The sequence below is a fragment of the Mustela nivalis genome (genome assembly GCF_964662115.1).
Source record: "Mustela nivalis genome assembly, chromosome: 12".
Lineage (NCBI taxonomy): Eukaryota > Metazoa > Chordata > Mammalia > Carnivora > Mustelidae > Mustela > Mustela nivalis.
In genome coordinates, this window is record NC_139031.1 from 2,393,093 (window position 1) to 2,418,311 (window position 25,219).

Consider the following 25,219-nt stretch of genomic DNA (forward strand, 5'->3'; position numbering starts at 1 on the left):
CTCCCTAGAGTACGGTCCCATTTCAGTGGGCACCGTGTGGCTGGTGCCCTAGGTCAGCTGCATCTGGAGGGAGAAGTCCTCACGCTTGGCTTGTGTTAGAGACTCGGCTGAGGGGCTCGGCCCTTGGCTGTCACTCTAAGCGTTCTGGTGCATCAGAGGCTACTGTCCTGAAGTGTGCTTTGGGCCTAGTGTGTGAGCAGGCTCAGCTCTGGGAGGGAGGCTGCGTGGGAACCGGGCCTGCGAGCACCTTCAGCCTGTCTGGAGGCTGGTTTGGGTCCCGGGAGCAGAACAGAGCCCGACGGCTTCGGCCAGGGGCTGGAGATGCTGCGCATAAGGCCGGGTCAGGGGTGGCATCCTCAGCCAGAAGCACAGGCCCCAAGGCTGCTATGTGGCGGGTCCAGCGTGCTGGACCTCTTCCAGGCGGCCGTGGGCCTGGAAGGACAGCGCTGGGGCCAGGGGGCCCGGCCCACACCCTGGAGCCTGCCCTCTGCCGGCTTCCATGGGGCCGGGCCCTCCAGCCAGGAGTGGTCCTCGGTTTGTGTCTGTCAGACTTTCCTTTGGTCTTCTAGGTGGTTGGCAGGGGCGAGGTTCACGGTCCCTGGTGGAATTTGGCGCTTTCAGCTCTGTTGACTGTCCTGTTCTGAGTCTAGCCCTGGCGTCCCCAACAGCTCTGGCTTCGTGGATTGCCGGACTCATTAGCGGTCAGCCTGCTCGGCCCAAGGGAGCATGGGTGCGCGGGCCAGGTCCCAAGGGACCCATCTGTTGGGGACCACCAGTGCGGGGGCCACCCTGGCCTGACCCCCCCAGTCAGGAGCGGTGGCGGCCCCTCTCCCTGCTGCCCTGCCCTCCCTGCTCCGCGTCCACAGCTGCTCACCCACCTTCACATTCAGAATCCTTCGTCTTCTGGCCGAGAAAAGGGAGCCACGCCGTAGGGAAACCCGATACGGGCACCAGAGGGTGCAGTCCGCTCCCAGGGGACGCGGCGTCCACGGCGCCCTCTGGGTGCGTGGGGTGGAGAGTCTGTGCGAAGTGTCCACGCGGTGTCGCGGCCGCCTCCCTCGTGACTAAGTGCATATCTCTTCCTGTCAAAAGCGTGTATCACAATGTACTTGAAACTGTTCTCTTTGTGCTCTATTGTTTGAATAATTAAAGCAGTTACAGAGACCTCCGGCCCTGTCTGTTCTGCGGCACGAATCCTGCCCCCCGCAGTCCTCACATTGTGCCGGAAAGTAAAAGGCAGAGTCTCCGGGAGGCCCCGGCCCTGCAGGCCTCGGTGGCGGGGTATGACCCGGCTGGGGAGGGCTCCCCCGCGCGGATGCACGGGGCTGGGACGCTGGGGGGACGAGGTGGCGCTGTCCGGTCCTGGGGGAGGCCCTCGGCTGCCGGCATCACACCCGCATGGCAAACACGGGCCAGACCTGCCAAGAATGCCAGTTGGTTGCAAGATTTGGTAAGAAAGTGGCAACGCCCCGGCGGTGAGCCGGCGGCAGGGCTGGTGCGGGACAAGCCCTCCGACCGCGTTCGGAGCTCTCCAGTGACGTGTCCTTCTGAAAGGACGCGGTGCTCGGAGGGCTTGGGAGGCCCTGGGAGGTGGGCTTCCAGGCGGCTTCTCATGAGCAAGTCCCCGGACACGTGGTGAGCCCTGGTCTGGGGCACGCGCTCTGCTGGGCCTACGTTTTCCGACAGGGGTTGGCAAATGACAGCCATGAGCTATGGGTTTTTACGTATTTTTTTAAGACGGAAAAAAAAAAAAAAAAAAACCCTAAAAAATAACATTTCATGACAGGTTAAAATTATAGGAAGTTCAGACTTCTGTGTCCAACCATAAAGTTATCTCAGAGCACCCTGTCCCCCCCACACCCCGCCCCACCCCGGCTAATTCCTTCGCACTCTGTCTGGCGGAGGCTTGGGGCACAGAAGATGCTTCGGGAGCCACAGGGCCCACAAGCCTGAGGTTTCTACTCGCTGGATCCTTACGGACACAGTTTGCCACCCGTGGTCTAGGACGGGAAGACTTTGGCCGTGCCTGGGAGGCAGGAGGCTGGGGCGGTGTGTGCACACTGGCAAAGCCCCTCCCCGCCCACTTCTGTCCTTACTCAGAGCCATGGAGAGGGTGGCCGACTCAGGGAGAGCCACCAGCGGCCGCTGGGACCTGCGGCATCAGAGGCACAGCTGAGCGCGCAGCCGGTGTGCGCCAGCCCGGAAACGACCTGTCACGCAGGGCGGGCCGCGACCAAGAGCAGAGGAAGACCGGCTCCGTGAGAAGAGCCCCCAGGGGGGAGATCAGTGAGTCTGGATTTGAGATAATCTTTCCCTTTTTGGGCTGAGTTTGATTTTCTCCAGTTAAGAAGAAAGCCCTTAAGAAATAAAATTCACATTTTACCCTCTAAGCGAGCTCAGGGGCCTGCTCCGCGAGACGTGGACACGGAATGTCACCTTTTTAGTGCGTGTCTGTGGTTCTTGCCGGGGGGCCACTGTGTCCCCAGAGGGGGGAGCCGGCCTGAGTAAGGGGGCTGGAAACCTGAAGACTGGAGATAAATTCTAATAGATATTATGCCCAGAATGCAAGGAAACCACGGCCCCGAACAAGAGATCTCCGTTTCTGGACGCCATCCCCCAGGTCAGGGCCCAAGTGTTTGCTTCCAGGGGAACCTGACGCCCTCTCCACCGGGTGCCGCCCCTCGCCGGCGGGGACTTCCTTCCTCCACACCCAGGAGAGGGCAAGGGTTCGCTTGGACAACCCGCCTCTGCCAGGCAGAAACACAAGCCACTCCCGGGTCCCTGCATCTGCCTCCTGGCCGCTGTCCGTGACCTCGGCATCCTAACACACCCCTCGGCCAGGCTGTGCCCAAGCTGCTCGCTCAGTGCCGGGCCACCCAACGGGGGCAGGAGCCTGTCCGAGAGGCAGGGTAGTGGAAGGTGGTGGTGGGGGTCCGACATTTGCCATGTCGGATCGACCGCACGGGTGGGCTCCGCCCGAGAACACCCTTGCACACACCGGCTCACCTCCGGGTCGTCACCGACGCTGGCCTTGTGGTTGTTCCCCCGACTGGGTGCTGCCTGCGGGAAGGCTCAGTCCTCGTTCCCCAGCCCGGGGCTCTGGGGGTCTGGGGTGAGGCCTCGGCCCAGCCCCCAGCCCCAGCTCCCTGCAGGGCTTCGCCCCAGGGCCTCTGTGGCCAACTCCCTTCCACCCCCAGCCCGCGGCGGGGCAGCTCCCACTGCAGCCCTCCCGACGGGGTCCCCGCTGCGCCCCACGGACCGGGGCCAGGGCCTGGGGAAGCCAGATGGAGCAGGAGGCCGCCCGCCCCTCCCAGGTGCAGGCCGCGGCCCTGCGCGCGGGGAGAGCTCCTGGCAGCCGCCCGTGCCCTCCACGCTGCCCCTGGTCATGTCAGGCTGTGTGCGAGGAGGCTGGGAGCGGGGGGAACTGGGGAGATCCGGGGTGCTGGGTCAGCAGGGCCCGCGACCGGGGAACCAGCGCCGCCGGCCCAGCCTCCGCCACCTCCAGCCGGGACCGCGCTCCCCGGAGTGGAGTCCGAGCGCCCTCTGCTGGCCGTGCTGCGAGAAGGCGGGCGCGGACACCGGCCCCGTGGCCTGGCCAGCAAAGCCAGGGACGGTGACCAGCCGCTGGGGCTCGTCAAAACAGGTGACCAGGTGTCTACAGAGAGCAAGGGACAGCAGATCGAGCCCCAGAGAGGAGTGTCCGAGGGAGGAGACTGCAGTGCGTGGTGTGGGCTGTCCCCTGCGTCAGAGTGGCCTGCCCTCCTCACCCTGCATGACCCAAATTAAAGCTCAACTGTCCCCGCCGGGCGGCGGACCGGGTCTGGGTGGTGGGTCGACACTCTCCAGGATGACTTTATTCTTGGATACCAGCGGCCAGCGGGGAGGAACGAAGTTGTCCGTGTCCCCGTCTTGGGGGAATCCGTGTTGCTTCTCGGCTGGGAGCTGCCGCTCCGTGCCCTCCCCCCACCGCCTCCGTCTGGGCACCAGGCGCTGCGGAGGGAGGGGCGGCCGCAGCTGTGTGCAGAGCCAAGGGCTTGGGCAGACCCTCCTCCCAGTGGGTCTGGGGCTGCGGCGCAGGCCTTGCCGGGCCACGCGGCTGGGACCAGGCCCCTGGTCTCCACAGCCCTCGGCTCCTGTCCCAGGACACAGCTTCGCACACCTTGGGGCGAGTGGTCGACCCAAGGGGAGGTTTATAGGAAGGATGGGGCCACACGGGGGAATGGTGGTCACAGGGGCCTCTCTGAGAAGCCCTGGGGCATGGGCTTCCTCTGTGTGGTCTGGGCCTCACCGAGAGGGAGCCAGGGACCGGGGACCTTGTGGCCCCACCACGACCCACCCCTGGATCTGGAAGGGCGGCGGACGCAGGGAGGGGAGGTGTCCTTGGCAACCCAGAAATGCTCTGGCTCAAATCTGAACGTTGTGGGGCTGGAGGCACTTTGATTCTCTGTGAACAGACCCTTGAGGTCGTCCTCAGTGGGGTCACTGCCATTGGGTACCCGCTGTCTCCTGAGAGCTGGTGGCCACGCCAGGCTGGCCACCTCGGGGAGACACGGAACAAGAATGTAACGAAGCTTCCTTCCAGGGTGACCGGCCTGGAGAGGACCGCAATCCTCAACTGGAGAAAAGAGGTAGCCTCCCGCCCGCCGGAGGGGCCTGCCCAGCCCCCTCGGGGGCACATTGTGGCCATGACACGGTGTCCTCCCCCTACCACCAGGACTGCTGGGTGCCGGGGCGGGGTCGGATGCCGCATGGCAGGGGTGGAGGGTAGAGGTACAGACAGAACTCGCCCGCTCTCCAGGCTACTTCCTTCCAGAAAGCACTTTCCTCCCCGCTGGCCCCGATCAGAGCCCAGGGGTCACTTCGATGGGGACCCAAGGCCACAGCGGATCCCCGGGCGGCCCCCGGGGCCGGGAATCAGGGAACGCATCCCCTCAAGGCGTTCTCCTTTTTAAGGGAGAAGTTTCAGGGATGGCAGAACCTCTAGTGGACCAGAGCTCATCAGGTGTCCAGAACCTTCCGTGCTGGAGTTGGGGTAAGCCTGCGCTGCGCCCAACCACGTCGGAGCCCCGCGGTGAGAAGCGTGACCTGGAGCGCGGCCCCCTCCGCCCCAGCTGCAGGAGCGCGGACAGCCTCCACGCTTCCTGTCCTGACCGGGCCACGGACTGATTTCAGGGGCAGCCCATGGGTTTGGGGAGCCGCTGAGGTCACTGCTTTCCCCCCGTTTCCGGGGCCAGATTGGGAGCGAGAGGTGGAAGCCGGAGGGCACCTCCTGCCGTGGCTCTGAGCCCTGTGTCCCTGCCCCGGGGGTGGCCCGGAGGCCCCCCCTCAGTGTCGTCCCTGTCCGGCTCCCGGTGAAGAGCCTGGGTGCACACCCCTGAGAGAGACACGGTCGTCCCAAAGACCCCATGCCCTGCGCCCGCTCTCATGGGAATTCGTTCTCCCCCAGGCTGAGGCTGGACGGGCCAGGAGGAGGCGAGGCCCCAGGATGGGGCCAGTACCAACAGGGAAACTGAGCCAGCCATGCCCAGAGCCCGGGGAAGTTCCACAGGGGGCTGGAGAGGGCTGCCCGGAGACCTGGCCTCAGCGGAGGGAGCACCGTACGCCCTCGGGCCCCAACTACCTGCCCCTGTGGGAAGACACGACAAAGACCCAAAGCCCCAAGGCGGCTTATCAGAGAGGTGGGAGCCAGAGCCTGGCTGTTGCAGGACGAAGCGAGTCTGGGCTGCACCCGCTCCCCGCACAGTGGGTCAGGGTCTGGCGGACTTGGGTAGGTGCAGATTTGCTACTTTCCCGTACTTGCCTAGTTCGCTGTAAGGAGTCTACTTCCACCGCTCAGAAGGACAGACTTACCGCTAGCTTCACAGGGCACCGACCTGCTACTGTCATCGCAGGGCTGTGGTTGGCGGTCCGGGCTCCCCAGTCGGCAGCCCCCACCTCTGCGGGCCGGGTGGGGAGGACGGGCAGCAGCAGGGGCACCAGGGGCGACCGGCACTGAGCCATGATGAGCCCAGCCTGGCCAGGGCCCCCTGCAGCACTTGACACCAGGACCCCAGGGGTGGGCCCCCAGACCCCTGTGGAGGCCCGAGCTGTCCCCCGTGCTCTGCTGCGGCCACACGGCACCCCCCAGCTGGAGCACTGAGCTATTTATAGGCGGTGCTCCCATGGCGGTCCTAGAGACGAGGTGTTCCGTCAAAAAAAAGTCTTTTTAGGTCAGCGAAATGAGTTTAAAAATACTTTTGTCTGCCTGCGACTATGCCAGGCAGAGGGACATGGGCTCTGCCACTCTGCGCAGGCACACACGGGCTTCTTCCGGGGGGACGCGCTCTGGGCAGCCCTGGGGGCTCCCCACCTGCAGGCCAGCCCAAGCCCCAAGCCCCGGCTCCGAGAGGCTGGGGTCCCCTCACCTGCCCCCACCCGCTGGCTGCCGGTGACCTCTGCTCCGCTCGTGGGGCAGGGGGACCCCCAGGGCAGCTTCCTAGGAGCCGGGCTCCCTGCACCCCCTTCCCACAGCACAGAAGGTGTGGGACACGAGGGGCGTCTGCACAGACACACACGGAGAAGGTTTTCCAATGTGGCTGGGTGTGCACCTGTGAGTGTACAAGTCTTCCGTGCGTGTGAGCGAGTGTATGAGGGGAGTGTGCGGGTTGCACGCGGGTGTGCACGCGGGTGTGCGGCGTGCGGTGAGGGGTGCCGGTGTGGGTGGGCTGCACCAGTGTACCGGTGAATGTGAATGAGATTGTGGTGAGTGTGCAGGGCCCGAGTGCGTGAGTGTGCAAGCATGTGGGTGTGTGCTGTGGGCGTGCGTGGGTGTCTGTGTGAGTGTGGGAGGGGCCGGCAGTGGGCGGGTGGGAGGGCCTTTCCGGGACGGGGTCTCTCCGGGCCGCGGTGCGGTGGGGAGCCGCCTCCTTCTGAGTGGGGCACCTGCCGGCCAGACGTCAAGGGCACAGCAGGTCAGGGAGCTGGGGAAGCCGCCTTCTCCCCGCGAGGGCAGCGCTAGCTTAGACGCCATGCGAAAGCCCTGGGGAATCAGACTCGAAGTCATGTCTTAAATATCAAATCCTCCTCCGAGATCAGGTTTTGAGAGGGACATGGAGGGTGGCCGCCTGGGACAGGTGCCGTGGGGCTAGGGACAGCAGAGAGGCGGGTGCGGTGGAAGTGCGGCAGCCCAGGCCTCCGGCTCCCGCAGCCAGCGCTCTCCCTCCCTGCCCCAGGGTGAGTGGCGGAGACAATGGGGATTCTGGGGTTCTGGTTTTGGTCAGAAAGTTGCCCACTAGGCATCTTAGGAACTTAAGAGGCTGTTCTAGGGGCTACGAAGGACCTTAAAGGAGTCACGCATGTGGGGACTCCTGGGGGGCTCAGTCTTAAATGTGTGCCTTTGGCTCAGGTCATGATCCCAGGGTCCTGGGATCGAGCCCCATGTCGGGCTCTCTGCTCAGCAGGGAACCTGCTTCTCCCTCTGCCTCTGCCAGCTTGTGCACTTTCTCTGTCTCCCAAATAAATAAATAAAACCTTAAAAAAAAATTCATGCACTCTTCAAGTTTCCTAGCAGGAGAAGAAGAGACCCACAGGTCTAGCCATGAAACAGGAAATGGTTTTTCCTTCTCATCTTTATCACCAATAAGCGCGAGCGACTCTGCACCAGGTGTTCCTCCCACGGCCCTGAAACTTCTCTCTTCCCCTCACAGATGAGGACAGAACCTCTAGGAAAGCAACTGGTTTTTCCCAGATGGCCCAGCTGAGGGAGGGAGCTGGGACTGGAACGTTCTGCTTTGGAGCCCCCGGTGCGCCTTGCCCTGCCAATCCACCTGCCGCAAGGGGGGAGCGAGGAAACCTGCGCCGGCCTGTCCCCGGACCGCTCCTCCCCGACCCTCCAGGCCTGGCCTGTCTCCCCAGCAGCCATGTCCCTCCTCGCCTCCTCACCTGTTCAAACTCGGCCTGGCGCCCAGCCCCCAGCTCCCCAGAGTAAAGGGCGGGGGAAGTGGGAAGAGGAAGAGTCTTTAAAAAACTTGGTGTATGTGGAGTTGGTGTGGGACTGGGGGCAAGTCATGTCACCGTGACACCGCGCGGCAAGAAGTCACCAAAGCCCGGGAGGTCTGTGTCCACCGGCCTAGCAACTCCAGTGCGGGCATCGGTGTCAAGGGAACGGCCAGACTTGCTCGTGCTCGGGTCCTGTCATATTTCCGCGGGGGCGTCCGTAGCCCGCCAATCTGGGCAGCAGCTTCCGTGTCCACCGCGAAGGAATTAGTTCAATAAATTCGGGAACGCATATAAGTACAGTACGGTTAGGCAAGATGCGCTAAAACATGCTCAGCTTCATGAGGAAATAGTCCCAACACATCATTCAGCGAGGAAGAGTGGTGCCGGAACCTTGCGTGTACCTGGATCCCACTTCCGTGTGTGCGTGTACGCACGCGTGTGTGCTTTCTTAGGAAACGGTTTGGACGCACACGGACATCTCACCCGTGATGGTCTCCGGAACAGCAAGTGACCGCATCCCCCACTCGCTTACCTATATTTTCCTCATTTGTCTCCACGACAATTTAGAACTACGTACGCAAAAATAAAACATTTTAGTTTGAAAACATTTAAGAAACTCTTTGCCCTGTTTCCCCTCTAAATCCATCCTAGTGACCCCAGGTCACCAGTAAATCCTGCCACAGCTGCCAAGATGCTGCCCGAGTGGGAATCCAAGAGATCTGGGTGTCTGTGCATTTGCTATTGCTTCCAGAACGTTCTAAAGGATCAAGAGTCATTTGGAGAAACGTCTTGTAGAGTCTGGGATGAAAACAAACGAGACCTCGTGTGTCCAAGAAGTGGTGGGGCTCATTCGTCAGGCTCGAAACCAGCACCCAAACGGATTCCCAGAATGTTCTCATTGGTAGGAAAAGGACTTTCCCACAGGAATGGCGTCTCCCCCCACGGAGGAGCACAGGGGACAGGGGAGCCAGGCTCAGCTCTCAGATCCGCGCAGGCCAGCGGGTCCTCCACAAGCCACGGCCACTCCCGCGTGTCCTCCGACCGGCGACCTCAGTGCCCAGGGGCAGCTCCGCGCCTGCGTGCCTCGGCTCGCGGGGGCCGCACGGCACCGTCTGGCTCCCCGGTGCCCGGCCCGGTCGGGAGGCTGTGCAGCAGGCATTGGGTAAGCACCGAACCGACGAGCGACCCCATGAAGGCAGGCAGGCAGGAGCGGGCTCTGGCGGGAACTGCGGCTCGCCCGTGCCGGTGGGGGCACCACGTGCAGGGGAGCCCAGGGAGGAGGCCCAGCCCGCAGAAGGGGCAGGCCCCGCTCCAGGAGCCCACACCCCGCACCCCTGCAGCACTCTGCGCCCCCGGAACCGCCCTGGGGCCCGTCATCTGGGAGAGGCTACTGCGAGGCCCCCCGACCCAGATAAGCCCGCGAGGGTCGGGAGGCACAGGAGACTCGCCCCGAGGACGGAAGGGCCCCTGTAACAGCCCCCGCGACGTCAGGGTAGAGCAGACGCGCACGCGCGAGCGTGTCCCCCGTTACCTAGAGTCACATTTCCAAACCTTCCCAAGACTCTTCGCCAATCAGCCGGTGGCTCTGAGCGGCGCGTGCGGCGGAGGCCGGCACCCCGCACGAGCGGCCCCGGAGCTCAGGGACACGAGGGACTCGGTGCCCACACCTCCGCAGTGCCATCGCGGCCCTCAGCGTCAGTCCCGTGTCCCCTCGCTGCGAAGCCAGCCCACGTGGCCTCAGCCACGAGAGGCCGAGGAGCTGCCAGAGCCGTGCTGGCTGGCGGCAGCCATGGGCAACCACTGGGAGAACCTTCCGGTCACCGATGGGCTGGGGGGGCGGTGGTGAGCTGCAGCTGGGGCTACAGCACCCCATGGGGAGGAGCATGGCTGTTGCCGAGCAGGGTCCCTCGTCCACCCTCCTCTTGGGTCTGGTGGGGACGAGGCGGAGGGGGAGCCTGGAGCTTCTCTCTGCTGGCAGGCTTTGCTTCTCTCTCTGCAGGGAGGGGGAAGCCAGACTCCCAGTTTCCAAGGCCTGGCTCTGGGCCCACCTGCTGGGCAAGGCTCCTTCTCCCCTGCGTGCCCCAGGACCCGACGCCAGGAGCATCCCAGCCAGGCTGGGGGCGCAGACCCTGGCCAACATGGGGTGGTCCCATCGGCCCTGCAGCCACTGCCTCCCCGTGCTGCTGGGGCTCCGAGGGCACCATCTGATTCTAGAGCCATCGGGGGGAATGCTCCGGCTCTCCTCGACCCAGAGCTCCTGCCACCGCCCCTGCAACACGGGCTGCGATGAGACGTTGCTTCTAACCAACACAGCAGCGAGTGGGAAACGGAGCCTCTCCTGCATCACGGCATGAGTGTGCCCTGGAACCCCCCGTGACCTTTCTGGACGACTGCGGACAGACTGTGCCAGAACAGAGGATATGCGAGCGCCAGGTCAGCGATCCCACCACTGGAACCCCTCCGAGACTCGCGTGCTCACGGCAGCCCGACACGTCTAACAGGCAGAGTCCGACGGGCCCCCGCGTGGGTCTGGTTCATTACCCATGGGAGCAGCCAGTGGGGCGCTCGCCGGCAAAGGTCCCTGAGCGCCTCAACCGTGCGTCCCCGCGTGGCCCGGGGACGTCCGATCGCGTGTGAGCCGCAGGATCCAACACAGCCTCTGCTCCACGTGCACCTGAGCCCCCGGAACATGCCGCGGACTCCCGGCCGGCCGCCGGCTTTCCCAAGCAGCACCGGGAATCCATGCTTCGCCCTGCCACGAGCACGCAAACCAAACCCGCCTGCAGCGATGGCGGTGGGTGGCTCCTCGGGGCCGCTTCCAGGGCTTTCTACCGTCCTCGTGCCGCAGGGAAGTTAAGACGCAGCCTTTGGAGTCACGTAGATGTGGGGACCCGACGCGGGCACCAGGCCCCTCTGAGCGCCGTGACCCTGCGGACGGCCTCACTCAGGACGGCTCACGGTCCACAGGGTCGCCCCACGGGAAGCAGCACCCATGCTGCCCGTGCATGTGACGGGCGTAATGCACAGCGCCAAGCCCAGCACCCAGAGTCCCAGGAAGGGGGAGCTCCGGCCACTTGTGCCCCAAGACGCCGGACGTAACCGGGGGCGCTGCCGGGGGAGGCTCTCACAGCAGGGTCCTTCCTCAGACGGTGCACGGGCGGGCACTCATGGGGGCATCCAGCACCGGTCACGCACAACAACATGCACGCAGGGGTGCCTCGGTGCTCGCCGGGTGATGGCCATGGTGGGAAGCGCCCACTCTCGGAGCCGTCAGGGGCGGAAAACACGAGTGTCTTAGAATCAGTGTCCCATAATACGCTGCAGACCTCGTTTCTAGTTGGGGACTCAGTCGTTACGCATCTGCCATTGGCTCAGGTCATGATCCCGGGGTCGTAGGATCGAGCCCCACATCAGGCTCTTGGGATCGAGCCCGACATCGGGCTCCCTGCTCAGCGGGGGCTCTGCTTCTCCTGCCTCAGCCGCTTCCTCTGCGCGTGCTCTGTCTCTCTCTCCAGTAAATAAATAAAATCTCTGAAAAATAATAAGCACTATAATAGCCTGTTTTCTCAAGCCAACATGGACACTTATTTATTTGCAACATATATTGAAAATAAACACGTATGAGTTTACCAGAAGCCTGGGGCTTCCAGGACGCTGCGGCGCGGCCACGTGCAATGCAGGAGCACGGGCTGAAGGAAGGAGGCCCGAAGCCGCTGACTCCCAGCGGGGGCTGAAGGTCCCCCAGGCCCCGGGTCCCCACAGGGATCCTCAGAAAGCGCTGCTTTCCACAGACACAGCCCGGCTCTGGCTCGGCGACCCCCCTTGTGCCACATCAGCTCTTGAACCCCCCACTGGCTGGTCTCCCCGAGCCGACTCGGTGGGCTACGGCCGGCCTGCAGCTCAGGCCCTGCCTTGTGCGTCTCGACGAGGGGCCCCGGGGTGTGGTCCCCGGCCACAGGGTCTGCGGCGCCAGACCTCCCAGAAGCCCCCGCAGCTTGTCTCCTCGCCCGACTCCAGCCCCAGCGGCGAACTGAGCGGAAGCGCCTTCCTACTCAGTGGCCAGCGCAGCCGGTGGTGAGCCCGAGGTCCCCCGGCGGGTGCGAGCAGCAAGTGCGGGCCAGAGCCCTTTTGCTCCCGTTGCCGCCGGCGGGAGGAGCTGGGGCGGGGAGTTGCCGTGAGTCACTCACGGAGGACCTCGCCACCCCTGAGCGGCAAGCACGGGGCCCGGGGCCTGTGGACTGAGCAGGAAAAGCAGCAGGAACACCTTCCTTCCCTCCCGGGTCTACCGAGACAGTAAGACAGGCCTGTGAGCCACAGACCGAAGACACTGTAGCATGCCGGGTGCAGCAGATTCATTGCGGGCAGAACAAGAGGATGGGGCCTGCTTCCCGTCACGACACAGTGACCGTGACCCGGGGGCTCTTCTCCTACAACAGGCACCAGCTGTGATCACACACCGTCAGCTCCAGGTCCCCCAGGCCTGGGCACGGACGGACTTTCCCGAGCTCCATGCGTGGGGCTGGGGCCCGCGTGGAGGGCCGCTCTGTGCAGGAACTCGGAGAAAATGCTGCTGCACGAGGAGGCTTCAGAAACCCGTGGCAGGGCACCACCAGGCCCAGCATGTGTCCAGACATGTGCCTTGGGGCCAGGCAGGGGGCGGCCGGCCACCTGAAGCAGGCCGGGCCATCAGACACTTGGCTCGACGCGTCCCAGGGCAGTCAGGGCTGCGGAGCCTTCCCTGCCTCGGGCCAAACCTAGCTGGAAACTGAGCCTCAAAAGGGCCGAGCGAACCATTAGACCAGTGGCCTTCCAGAGCAGAAGTGGACACTCTCTGCAGCAGACGCACAGAACGTCTGATCCAAGGTCAATGGACGTCCGCAAAAGCAAGCAACAGGACGCGAGGCCCTGGGGGCACAGTCCAGTACCAGGAGCCACGCAGGCAGCACAGGAATGGAGCAGGGGGGGCCCTGGAGGGGGTGGGGGCAGGCTATGACCCCGCCTAGGGAGGCGTGTTCTAGGACGCGGAGGAGGGCAGGGCTGCCGGGCAGGGGGAGCAGAAGCAGGGGGGCAGGGGGAGGAAGTGAGGGACCGGTGTTGGTCTGCCGTCGGAGCAGAGCTGACCCCCACGTGTGCCGTCCGCCATGCTCGCGCCGCCACTGTCGCTCTGACGACACGTCCTTTGCGGCATCTTCCAGAGGGGATTCCCAGTCCCATCTGCGTGACAGCAGAAGCCCCGGGGCATCCTGAATGCAGGCATCGGACTCTGTTCTAATGGCTGGCAGGAGGTAGCTAGACGTGGGCCTCCAGAGGTGGACCTCGGAGACCAGGCTAGCCCGTGTGACCGAGCTGGGTGGCTTTCGCTGGGGTCGCAGCTGAGGAGCCAAGGGAAGGGCTGAGATCCCGAATGCTCTGGGAGATAGCACAGAGAAGGAGAGAAGGCACCATCGACCCCCAAAGCCCGGGGCCTTGGGTGTCCTTAAGAAAGGAGCTGCCACCTGCTGCGACGCAGGGAGACCGAGGAAAGACCAGGGTTCCGCAGAGTGAGTTTGAGCCTCCGGCCGAGCACCTAAGCGAAGGGGGTCTGCCTGCCTGCAGTCAGGGGGCCAGCACGGGGAGAGGTCCAGGGGCTCCCCCCCATTAGCAGACAGGAAGACGGAGCACCGGGAGGACCCAGCCGGGAGCCCAGGAGGCCAGTTGCAAGAGAAGACGCTGACCCACGGGGGAACGCAGACACCTGTCCTGAGCGGAGGGGGAGACACGCGTCCTGAGGCACCTGACTCCGGCACGATGGGGCCCATCAGACTTCTCGGCAGAGGAGCTCCGGGGAAGTGTGGGGTTGAAGAGCCGGATCGGTGTGGATTCAAGAGGGAATTTGAGGGAGAAAACGCAGACGGCAAGAAAGCCAGCCTTGTCGGCGCGCGCGCGAGCAGAGGAAGAATGTTCCAGCTGGGAAGCCAAGGTCAGGGAGTCCGCAGGCCAGCGGGGGCGGCCGGCCGGGAGCAGCGGCCGAGAAGCGGCTCCACGGGGACAAGGTCTTCAGCAGGTGGGCAGGTGGGGCTGCGGAGCAGGCCGGAGCTGGCCTCGCACAGGAGCGGGGACAGGGACAGCGGGCACGGCGGGGGCCCCCGCGGGCAGGCTGGCAGAGCCGGTGGCCAGCACGATGGACCTGCCGTCCTGCTCCTGCCGCGGGAGGCCCGGGATCACCCGAGGGAGCGGAGACTCTGCGCACGGTGTGGAGGGGGGGGCGCACGGGAAACACGCCGAGAGTGACCGCGACGGAGGACCCCACCTGGGATGCAAGGCCGGGATCACGGGGTCTGAGGGCTCCCAGTGAGCTCCGTGAGCCCCAGCTCCAGGGGGAAGGAAGGCGCTCGAGGCGGCGAGCAAGGACGGCCTGCAAACTGACCTGCGGTGAGGGGGAAGCCTCACGCCGGGTTGAGGCGGGGCCGGGAGAACCACTGGCCGCCACCCCGGGGGGCGCTGGGCTCCTGGGGCTGTGATGTCCCGAGGGCTTTCCTAGCCATGACAATGACCATGTGGGCCTGGCACTGGGTGGCTCCGAGTAGGGGAGAGGGAGGCCCATCTCGGGAGGACCGTGCTGGGGAAGTGACAGACGTCATGACGGAGAGGACAGGGAGCTAGGTCAGCCGGCGGCGGCGGGGAGGACGCACGGCCCTCCCTCCGCCAGTGACGGCCGCCGGCAGAGCGGGGAGCTGGAGTCTCATCTCTGGTTCTCGCAAGGATGCGGGGTCGCAGGCCAGGTTACCCGAGGAAGCCGAGGGCCCCTCGTTCACCCTAGACCCCAAGGCATTGGGGAGGCAAGGGAGAAATGCAGCGACACCCTCCAGGCCGTGGCCTTGGCTCGCAGGGTGGGGCGGGGGGTGCCAGGGCGAGCCCCTGGAGACGACCCCATGCAGGGATGCAGGAGGCAGGGGCCTGGCAGCCTGGGTGGGCTCTGGGCCGGCTTACAGGATGAGCGTGAGCCCAGGAACAAGGCACCGCGGGGGCCTCGTGGCTGGAGGACACGCGCTCAGGGTTGCCCCGGCTCCACAGTCCTGGAGCCCTCAGCACCGCCCCCCCAAGGCCAGGTTTCCGTCCCATTCCTGCACCATGAATGGCGGGGGGAGGGGGGTCAGGGGTGCCACCAGGGATGCACAGGCTGGGGGGGCGGGCGTGGGGGACCCGCCAGGTGTCCCGGACCTGGCCCCACTCCCCCACCACCCGAGCTCAGCTGGGGGTCTTGCACCTGATCTGCCTGGGCCGGCCCCTCGCACCCTTCCCTCACACCCCCAGCTTCCCACACCCGCCCTCTGGCCCCCAAACCCTGCCAGCTCCCTGACCCTCCCCACCCTCCATTCCAGACATCTGTGAGGGTTCCTGGCACAAGTCAGGGCACGAGCGAGGCACTGGGTGGGCGTCCCGACACCAGCAGACACACGTCTGGAAACCGAGTCGCCTCCACCGAAGCTGATGAGGGGGCCCCGCGGCCCAGCTAAAGCAGCCTTGGTCGCCCCCCGGCTGAGGGCGGGAGTCTGGCCAGGTGCGGGAAGGAGACCCTCTGCCTCCCAGTGCACATGCAGTAACACCCCAGTGCAGCCAGAAGACACCAGTGGGCGTGCGTCTCAAGGCCGCCATGCTCGCCAGTCCGAGGACGGCACCAGGGAGCTGCCCTCCAGCCCAGACACCGTGCCATGCTGTCCCTTCCTGGAGCCACATGCCTCCTGCGCGTCACTCCTGCTCAAGGACTCACGCTCCACCCGTCTCCCCCTTCAGACTCACCGGGGAGTCATCCCCTTCCAGTGGAGGAATGTGCGCCTTGGGGGGGCGGAAGAAGCCGGGGGTGCAGCTCAGGCACAGACCCCCACCGCCGGTGTGTGGGCCTGAGCGGGCACCAGGCATGGACACAGGAATCCCGCAAGGAGCGCCCTTCCCCTAGGGTCTCCCGCTCACTACCCGACACCCAGAGGCACTCCCAGCCCCATCTTCTGCAGAGACCCCATCATTCAAGGCGAAGGCCAGGTTTTAGAGACCTTGCCCATGGAGTATGGATTAAAATGGGGGAAAAAATGGTTTTGGCTTCGATCACTAGCCATGTTCAGATTCTGGTTTAGGGTTAAAACGTCCATTAAGTTGGATCTAGGAAATCAATCCAAGTGTAGACCTCAGTGGGGCATCACTTCCTGTTTTCCCCAAATCAGCCTCTTCTCCCGCCTTCCCTCCTCCTCACTCAGACCCGGACAGAGGTTCTTATCCCCGCGGTCAGGGACCTGATGGCATGTGCCGCAGGGGGACTCCAGCAGTAACAATCATGTCAGGCCGCCGCCCATGCTTGGCGGGACCCAAGGCCCACCCGCCCGCCTCCTCGTAAGAACACCGTGGTCATCCCCCCATGGTGGCCGTTGTCACTAGATTCAAGCAGGTACTATGTAGAGAGGTCAACCAAGAGAAGGGACCTTGGCCTTGAGTCCCACAACAGGGGCTTGGGGTGGAGAGTGACGGTCACTCCCGAGACGGGACACGGGGGGTTATCTTTCATCCCATCAGTCAAGTGAGCCCGTATCACCCACACAACTCGGAGGACTTAACGAGGCTTGATCGTCACGAGACAAGCCCTCTTCCTACAGGTAAGAAAGGTGGGCTTCGCGAGGCGGGGAGCGGTGCAGCCACCGAGCAGCCCCGACTCCCATTCAGCACAGGGGCGCAGGTGAGCCAAGGTCGGGGTCTCAAAGGTTTCCTCCAACGGGGGAGGGCGAGTTACTTTAAAAATACTTTGCTCTCAGAAGAGACCAGAAATCAGGAGCACTCCGGAGCCACATGGTAATATAAGCGTGGGTGATGCAGGGAACGCCCCGGGCCACTTCCCAACAGAAACTGGGCGTCGCGCGCAGTTGGTGGTACACGGGTGTGACATTAAAGGTGACCGGTGTTCTCCGGCTTCAGTGTACAAATGTCCTCTGATAAGCTGTAGCAAGTATTTGTAATGCCTTAAAAAACGTAAAAGAAAATATAACTCCCTCCAACCAAAGCAGCACAGCGTCAGCAGAGATCTCTGCACGGAATGCGGGTACGGTGCGGCGGCACGGCCGCTCTGACCTTCCTGCGGGTCCGCCTGTTAGAGGCCATTTCCAAGCCGGTGCTGATGGCAGAGGGGGCACACCGGGGGGCCTGGGGACACTCCCTGTCCTCGGCGGAAACAACCTGCCAGTCTTCTGGGGTTGGTGGGGGCACAGTGCTGTCCACGTGGCGGAGACGAGGGATGGACCACATCTGAGCGGCGAGATCAAAGAAAAGCTCCAAACAGAACAGAAGTGCAAAGCATTTTATTAACAAGTCTTTCAAATTACAGTACAGTCCGAGACACGTCTCGGCACGCAGTCACACAAATGATACACACAGTACATTTTTTCCGACCATGTCACTACTGTTCTTCACATGAATTCCTGATCAAGCTGTCACAGGGATTAGCGCAAGTGAAAACTGGGGTAAAGCAAGGCAGCGCATCTCCCACAGTGGCAAGTGGAGTGTCTGGTAGAAAACGCGCAGCAGACCCACCCAGAGGAAAAGCAACTCAGTCATCTGGTGGTTTCTGAACTCTCAACGCGCTCCCCGCACACACAGCGCGCGACTCCGCCTCGGAGCCGGCAGACGGCGGCCGGGCAGCGCCGCGCGTTACGGTTAGGAAGGATCACAGCGAGAGCGGTAACAAAGGGTTAAAGAGGCCACCACTTCCAGCGGAAAAACCGGCGCGCCCCAACTAACACTGAACTCATGCACAAGAGGTCCTGCAAAAGTAGAGGCGAAACAAGGGGTGAGTAGGGCAGCGGCCCGCGAGCGGCGCGCCGGCGGCCAGGGCGCCCGCGCTCCTACAAGCCAAACTGCAAAGTAACGGAAGTCAGCCGTCGCTTCTCCAGCGGACACCTGGGGGACAAAGCGTGAGTAAAAACCTGTCAAAGCAAAGGATGAGATGCAACCGAACTGAAACACGGTGCAGAGACATGCACGAGGTCCTCGTACCCCCTCCCCGAGGGGTTCTGGACGGGAGACCCGACAGAGGAGCCAGAAAGGATGCAGCGCCGGCGGCCGGCCAGGAAGTCCACGGCCCGAGGCAGGCGGGGAGGAGGAGGAGGACATCCAGGGATGAGGAGCTCAAGGAAAGTGATTTTCCAGAAGGGGAGAGGAGCTCTCCGCGGGGCTGATAAACGGGTTTGGGGAGGAAAAGTGCAAGAGAACAGGAAGGAGGGGGGCACCCGACACGGGGCAGCAGCTCGGAACGGAAAGATCTCGGGCTTCGCGGTCGTCAAACCTGGAAATTAAAGTGTGGAATTAAAGACGAAGACAGGAGTTAAAATCCTCACAGAGGAAAAGCGATCCTGGATCCCAGGCCTGTGGAGAGCAAAGACAGATGATCAGCACAAAGGCTCGCTTGCCCTGAAGCTCAGAGGGTGACCGTGTGCTGTGTGTTGCTGGTTCAAACGCCCACATCGGAGCCTAAGCCAACACCGCAGGCTACAAAACGGAAAGAGTCCTTTAAAAATCAGCTTTCACTACGTGTGCCCTTACGAAGAAAACTAACTTTAAAGAAATATCATGGCTAAGAGAACTCCAGGCTCTACTTTCTAGAGTATATTACTAAATACAGTATATATTAAAATAGGTCACTCTGCAATGTATTAAAAATTTTAAACTACATTGTTTCTCTTTAAAGGGCCTCTATTTTTCTACATACGTTTTAAAGTAAGTAAAATAAAACAGCAAAATACCAACATAATCTTTTTACATTTTAGTTGGTTAAAAATAAAAGGGAAAAGCAATTTCTCACTAAAGATACCTGCTCTGCCTGCCTGTCTCAACAAGATTTCCGACCACAACACAGCACAGAAGGGAGAGAGTTAAGAGTTTTAAAAACATTCTCTAGAACAGGCAGGTCACAACGTGTAAAACCAATGATCCTTCCCAACCACGCGCTACCAGAAGAAGGTACACCTGGGATCCAATATGAATCAGGGAGTTCTGCTTTGGTTCTAGGACATAAAACCATGGGCGCTTTAAATGATGACAATTAAATAGGTTGCAAAAAACCTTACACAAAATCCTTAGGATTTACTAGTGAATCAAGGCCAAGTGCCTTGGGAGAGTTCATATTTACCGAAATAAAGCTTCATTCACAAGTTTTAAAAATAGTTGAGAAGATTAATCAAAATGCTCATTAAACATAGTAAAATATCTAAACTTTCCCCTGCATGATCTAAACTCGTGGCTTCCTTCACAGGAGGTGGGGCTGGGGGCAACCGGCTCCTGGCTGGCCCTGTCCCCTCCCATTCAGGAAACCCCTCTTCAGAATAATGTCACTTAAAAATCTGTAAAGAACCAACAAGGGTTCTCGCAGAAGCCCCCCCACCCCAACCCCGAATAATAAAAAAGGGGGTGGGTGCTGGGACTCAGTGCCTGACTAAAAGAAGGAAGATCAGGTCTACCAGTGAGCATGGAAGACTCCCGAGTCCTCCGAGCAAGAAGGGGGGGAAAATCCAAAACAGCCCCGAGAAGGGCAGCGTGCCAGGCAGGGAGCCCAGAGCCCTCCGCGGAGGGCGGCCCGAGCCGATCGGGGATGCACGTCCTGCCGGCCGGGCGCAGGGGCTCTCTGGGGAGCTACGTGTGGCGAGGGGGGGCTCAAGGGTGTCCTGCACTCGGCACACAGACCCCTACCAAAACCCAACTGTCCGCAACAGGGTCCCTGTCAGTCCAGCGATCCACCAGCACGGTGAGCTTACCTTCAATTAAACAACAAAGAAATTAATTAAACCAAAACCAAAACCAAAACAAAACAAAAAACCAAAATAAACAGAACAAAACCGAAAACCAAAAGCCAAAAGAAAATGAAAGAAAAAAGAATGGAAAGGATCGTCTCTCAACACCAACCCTCCGAGCAAGGCCCCACGTCCCCACGTCTCCAGCCCAGGGAGCCAGTCCGGCCTCCTCCCGAGGAAGAGCTCAAGGCCCACACGGGGAACGGTGACTCTCCAGACGGGCGGGCGCCCTCCGGTCCCCAGCGAGAGCCGCCTGCGGGCCCTCCCGTCTCCCAACCTGACTGGCCGACTCCTCTTAAAGAGTCTGTGTGTCTGAGGTTCATTATAAATCTTATTACAACTCCTCCGTTCTGCAACCCCCCCCCACCCCCTCACCCCCTCCACCCTGGACGGCTCCCAGTCTCCGGCCACCGGCAACAAAGTCTTCTGCTGGTCAAGTAAGGACAATGTTCTTCGAGAACGGACCCCTAGGTGCATGATCTGAGCTGAGTCACAATTCAGAGATGTCCCAGAACCCCGCGTCAACAAGCGTTCATCCAGGACCAGTACAAATCAAGAGAAAACAAGCCCGTGAAAAGCAGTCATGAAGCCCCCCTCCCCCCCGCCAGTCCCCCCGGGGCAATGGGTACCGGCACCTACACGGGACGCTGCCTGTCCAGAGGGGGGGACCCCTCCACATTTCTTTTGGGGAAAAAAAACAGAATTTCTCCTTTAGAAAAGTATCGTTAGAAGGACTTAACAAAGTGGCCGGACCAACGGCAGTGCTCGGAGAAGCGGCTCCGCGAGCTTACATTACAGCACAAAGTCAAAACAAGACAATGCAGGAAGAAAAAGTGCCTCGGCTCCACAGAACCTACTACGATTACCTTACGCGGTACTCTGCTATTTACTGACTCAAGCTTCCTGAATTTGGGAACAAATAATACACAGGTCAGGATAAATGTATTGACTTACTACCATCTTTATAAAAATCGAATATACACAAAACACATCAACAGTTATGGACTGTGTCCGCGCAACTTCCATACGACAACACAAAAGAACTAACAAAGAGCTAAGATTGTTGCTGAATTGAAAGCATTTCCAATTAACATTTTAATTTTAAAAGGTCCGTATTTACACAGTATGTTAAATGCTTCTGCATCTCATTTTAAATGCATGATAAATAAAGAACAAAGATAATGGTTGCAACAGATCTTCTAAGAGGGCTCAGCTGACGGTGCTCTGATTTCACTGCGGAAAGCACACCGACCACGACCACGACCACGGCAATGTTACCTTCTAATTCTGCTCCCTCCCTTTCTGGCAGTCCCCTTCGAGGAAACTAAGGCTTTGCTCCGGGGCAGTGCCGGGCGCAGGGAGGCGGAAGCACTGAGCCTTCTCACCCCTTGGCCCGAGGCTTTCAAGAACGTCACAGCAAGAGGAAGCCTCCGTGTGTGCAGACGGTTAGAGGACACACACGTCCCAGACACCCGTGTCCTACTGAGACAACGCCAGAAGCAGACCTGAAAGTTGTCGCAAGGTCCGTCTTCGACAGAGGAGGCCGCGCAGGACTGACAAGCGGACCGCGTGGACGAGGAGGTGCGTTTCTGGGCCTGCTCTCAGAGACAACGCGCAGCCCTTTGGCGTCAAGGCCCAGCACACTCCGACTACCCCGTTCTATGGCAGCAGGTGGCCCTGGGCGATACAGCAAGTCCACCAACCGAGAGCCCGCCCACGGCCCCGCGTGGGGCAGGGGCCCACGTGCTCTCGAGGACAGCTTCCAGGCCGTCAAGCTCTTCACCTCAACACAGCGCCCACCGGACTGAACCAAACCAACTACGCTTTGAAACCACCTCAGCCCTGCTGTATCTGCCGGAGCCCAGAGTGGCCAGGACAGCCCATGGACGCCGGTGAGGCCCCGGCACGACACCGCCTCCCATGGCGTCGCTGGGGCTCTCGGGAACCAGCGAGGCTGGGCGCCTCGGCTGGAAAGTGTTCCAGGGCATCCTAGGACCGCCTGCTTGCCCCCTGGCACCAGACCTTCTGCAAAGCAGCTGCCAACCACCAGCACCGGCTTCCGGCCGACCCCTACCACGCGCTGCCACTTCGGGAGCCGCAGCAAGCCCCGCGGGGTCTGAACACTTCCCCGCGGCTCAGGGAGCTTCAACTAGAAACAACTAGAAATGTCACCTCGGGGAACATGACGACACAGGTTCCCAAGGCCCCCAGAAGGCTGAGAGGTGGCAGGCTCCCACCTCGTCCAACTCCACTAAGCAGCCCGACAGGCGGTCTCCGGCATGAACACAGCTAGTGGGCAGAGTCTGCCCGGCCCCCAGGGCTGGCTCAGACGGTCCAGGTCTACGCCACAATAAACCCACAACAATGCGCCTTCTTCGTGAGCAGAAACACTGAATAAGGCACTTTTTAAAATCTGCCCAGAATGAACTTCACTAAACGCTGCTGTACAGAAAGGAAGGGTCTCGGCTGAAGGGCCCTACCCAGAACCCCTCAGGCGGGTTCAGGGCGCTACGAACAAATGCCGTCTGCACTTTGGGCCTGGCAGTCCCTCGTGCCACACTGCACGAGGGGGCACCCGCTCCTGTCCGCGGAGGACAGAACAGCCCTGCTCAAAAGGCCTTCCAAAACAAGAAGTTCATCAAAGTGATGCCAACCAGGTTCCCAAAGAACGTCTAAGTCACCAAGCCAGGGACGCAAATATGCCCCTTCGGGATGCATTTAAAACAAGGGAAAAAACCCAGCGGGTGTGTGCAAGCTCCGGGCCGGCCCTCCACCTCGCAGGGTACACGTGAACTGTCGCCCGCCTGACAGGGGAGTCCAGAAGGGCCGCAAGGTGGCCACGCTACGGGCACCTCCTCTAGGCCCAGGGAGGTCAAGTGGGGCCTGCCAGGGCTGCTGCCTGATGTGGGAAGGGTGCAGAGGGGCGCGAGTCCCCTCTGGCACTGGGAATACACGGGGCGCTTCTGGAGCAGTCACAGGAAGCAGGATCTCCACAGCCGGTGCTGCTTCCAGCCACCGCACACCCCGCTTTCCAGGACATGCAACTGTCAGTCGCAACCACCCGCGTTTTAATCCACATTTTTCCAAGAGCCTTTGGAAGGCTTTCTGAGAAGACAGTGCAAGTCACGCGTGGCCGGGAAAACACCTGTCTAGCCTGCACTGAAGATAAGTGCAACCATTATCAAGTATTCTTTGCTGTGAAAAACTACTTAAGAATCTGTGACGTTAATGTCCCTTCCTGAAGCTAAGTGACCGATGACACGGTGCGACCACGAGGAGCGATGTCTACATGCATGTGAGCACTTGGAAAACAAAAGCAAACGCAAACTGTAGTTCTCTGTGCTGACACCAGGACGTGAAGCGGTCTAACAGCAAACCCCAGTCCGCCGTGTCCCCAAGTCCAGCTGTGCTGGCGTCGACACTGGGCTGTGCGCCGCTCCGGACAACAGCCACGCGAGGCTGCAGACGGAGAGGCCTACGCTCACGGGGACTCCGCGCTGCCACTTCCTCGAAGAAACCCCACAGCGCGGGCAGTGTCAGGTCAGCATCTCCTGCCAGACGTCACTCAACAATCAGGGCCACGTTTATGTGGGACAAATCTATCATGTGCCTGTGGAAATGCAAACCAACAGTCAGCATTAACATGACGCCACGCATCGGCAGTCAACTTAGCGAGGTACCAGGTCCGGATCCACAAAATCATCAAAACTGCAGGCAGACAGAGAAGACCGATACAAAAACGGGCAGGTGACCCGCAGCAGAGAAGAGCGAGCCATGGCGCTCTTTACACACTCCTGGTGCGTCTGTCCGGCAGCAGGTGGGCGCGTGCATGCGGACAACACTGAGCTGCCTCAGCGGACGGGCTCTCCCACCACCCCCCCACAGCACCCTGACCACGGAATACACCGGATACCTGTGGAATTTCTGCTGAAATGCTAACGCATGAGCTGGTTCCTTGAACTTAGCTATGGCTTTCCGTTGCTGGGGAAGCATCTGTAAACTCTAGAGAAAAAAAAAAAAGAAACGTGTTAAGAGCATGTTGTACGTGCTTAAAAAAAACCCAAACACCCAACATATTTATACGGTAGCTTTCACACAGAATTCGAGTCCAGGCTGACACTTGGATCGATGCAGAAAATTCTATCTCCCTGGCAATTTTTCGTACCTTATCCAAAGAATCTAACCCAAAACAGTCACTCCTATAAGTAGCCCCCAGCCGGGTTCGTCCGGCCACACAAGCCACTCAATCTTCTCCCTCAACCTTCTCTGTGAGGCCCGCTGGTGACACTCGTGGAGAGTCACCTCCTGTCCACACGCCCTCCTGCCCTCGCTAAGCTTTCCGGAAGAGCAGTACCCATCACCCGGGGGGAACTGCTGTTTAGCGATGGGACCCCGCAGCTGCCGCTGGGTAAAAGGCGGCTTTCCTCCATCTAGCTCGTCGTGATGAGGCACAGCGCGGCCAGTGGCGGCTGTCAGAGCAACCCGGTCACACCGCACTGAGAAGATGATCACCGAGCAACACGGCAAATTCAACCTTCAGGTGCTAAAGAACCATTCCCCAAGCCACTGCTCTCTGCAGTGAAAACCAAGTACGTCTGTGCATAAGACAGAAGGACAGAAATAATCCACTGAGCAGAGAGGATCTTACTTGTCTAAAAAGCAAGCCCTGGACAGAGGTTATCTCAGGCCTGATCCTCACACCTGCCCTGTAGAGGGTGCATGGCTCCGAGTTTTCCCTGAGGCCTTGGGATTTAGGGTCTGAGGATGCGGGAGGGGCAGGTCAAAGGAGGAGACCCGTGGACTCTCTCAGCCAGCCCCTCCCCAAGAGCCTGATGTCTCCCAAGTATCCTGGTGACGCAGCCAGCTCAGCACGTGTCCCTGGGGGGCCCAGCACAGGCTCCAGGCTCTGCAGTGGGCAGGGCGCGGCAACTGAGGCCGGACCCTTGCTCACCCCAGGACACCTGCCCCGGGACTCGAAGCCTCAGTGCCTGGGCTTCCTAGTGAAGCAGAGCAACAAGGGGGAAAATGCAGGTAACACATGACCCTTAGAAGTGCTGACCTATGTGACTCATTTTAACGCATGTTTCAAAGATCTACAATGGAAACACGTGGCTAAAAATGCCAAGTATTCCTCATTTCAGTAACAGCAGGTATCTACCAGTCAATACAGCGAGGAGAGCTTAAAAACGGAGCCATCTTCCCCAATGTCACCTTTTGGTGCTTCATGGGAAACTAAACCGTTTCAAGTTGGCCAGCCCCGGAGCGCTGAGCTGTGCGCGCAGAGCCTGGGGGGAGCAGCAGTCAGCGCGGGACCCGAGGACCCCTCCCCACCCCAATGACCGACCGGGAGCGGCCCCCTGGGTGGTGCTGAGCTGGGCCTGCCCTCCTGCGAGCCAAAGCAAGCTTGCTAGAGCACCAGGTTCCTCCTCTTCTTCGGG

The 25,219-nt window shown here is 61.1% G+C and overlaps 1 protein-coding gene and 1 long non-coding RNA gene across 12 annotated transcripts in view; both read right to left on the reverse strand.

The window, feature by feature from the left end:
- Positions 1-958: 958 nt before the first annotated feature.
- On the reverse strand, positions 959-6,144 carry LOC309845142. 2 transcript variants are annotated; one of them, XR_014301068.1, is made up of 3 exons: positions 5,851-6,144; positions 3,007-3,060; positions 959-1,418 (listed from the first exon to the last, which is right to left on the reverse strand). It is a non-coding gene; the product is annotated as an uncharacterized lncRNA (long non-coding RNA). The 2 variants fall into 2 exon arrangements; XR_014301067.1 differs by lacking the exon at positions 3,007-3,060.
- An 11,138-nt stretch (positions 6,145-17,282) lies between these two features.
- Positions 17,283-25,219, reverse strand: part of RBM33 (RNA binding motif protein 33) — a 125,765-nt gene continuing 117,828 nt past the window's right edge. For all 10 annotated transcript variants that reach the window (XM_082692898.1, XM_082692904.1, XM_082692899.1 and 7 more), the window contains 2 exons: positions 23,695-23,783; positions 17,283-23,391 (listed from right to left, as the gene is read on the reverse strand). In XM_082692898.1, the coding sequence (XP_082549024.1) occupies positions 23,343-23,391; positions 23,695-23,783 (138 nt within the window). In that variant the 3' untranslated portion in view covers positions 17,283-23,342. The remainder of the gene's footprint in view (positions 23,392-23,694; positions 23,784-25,219) is intronic.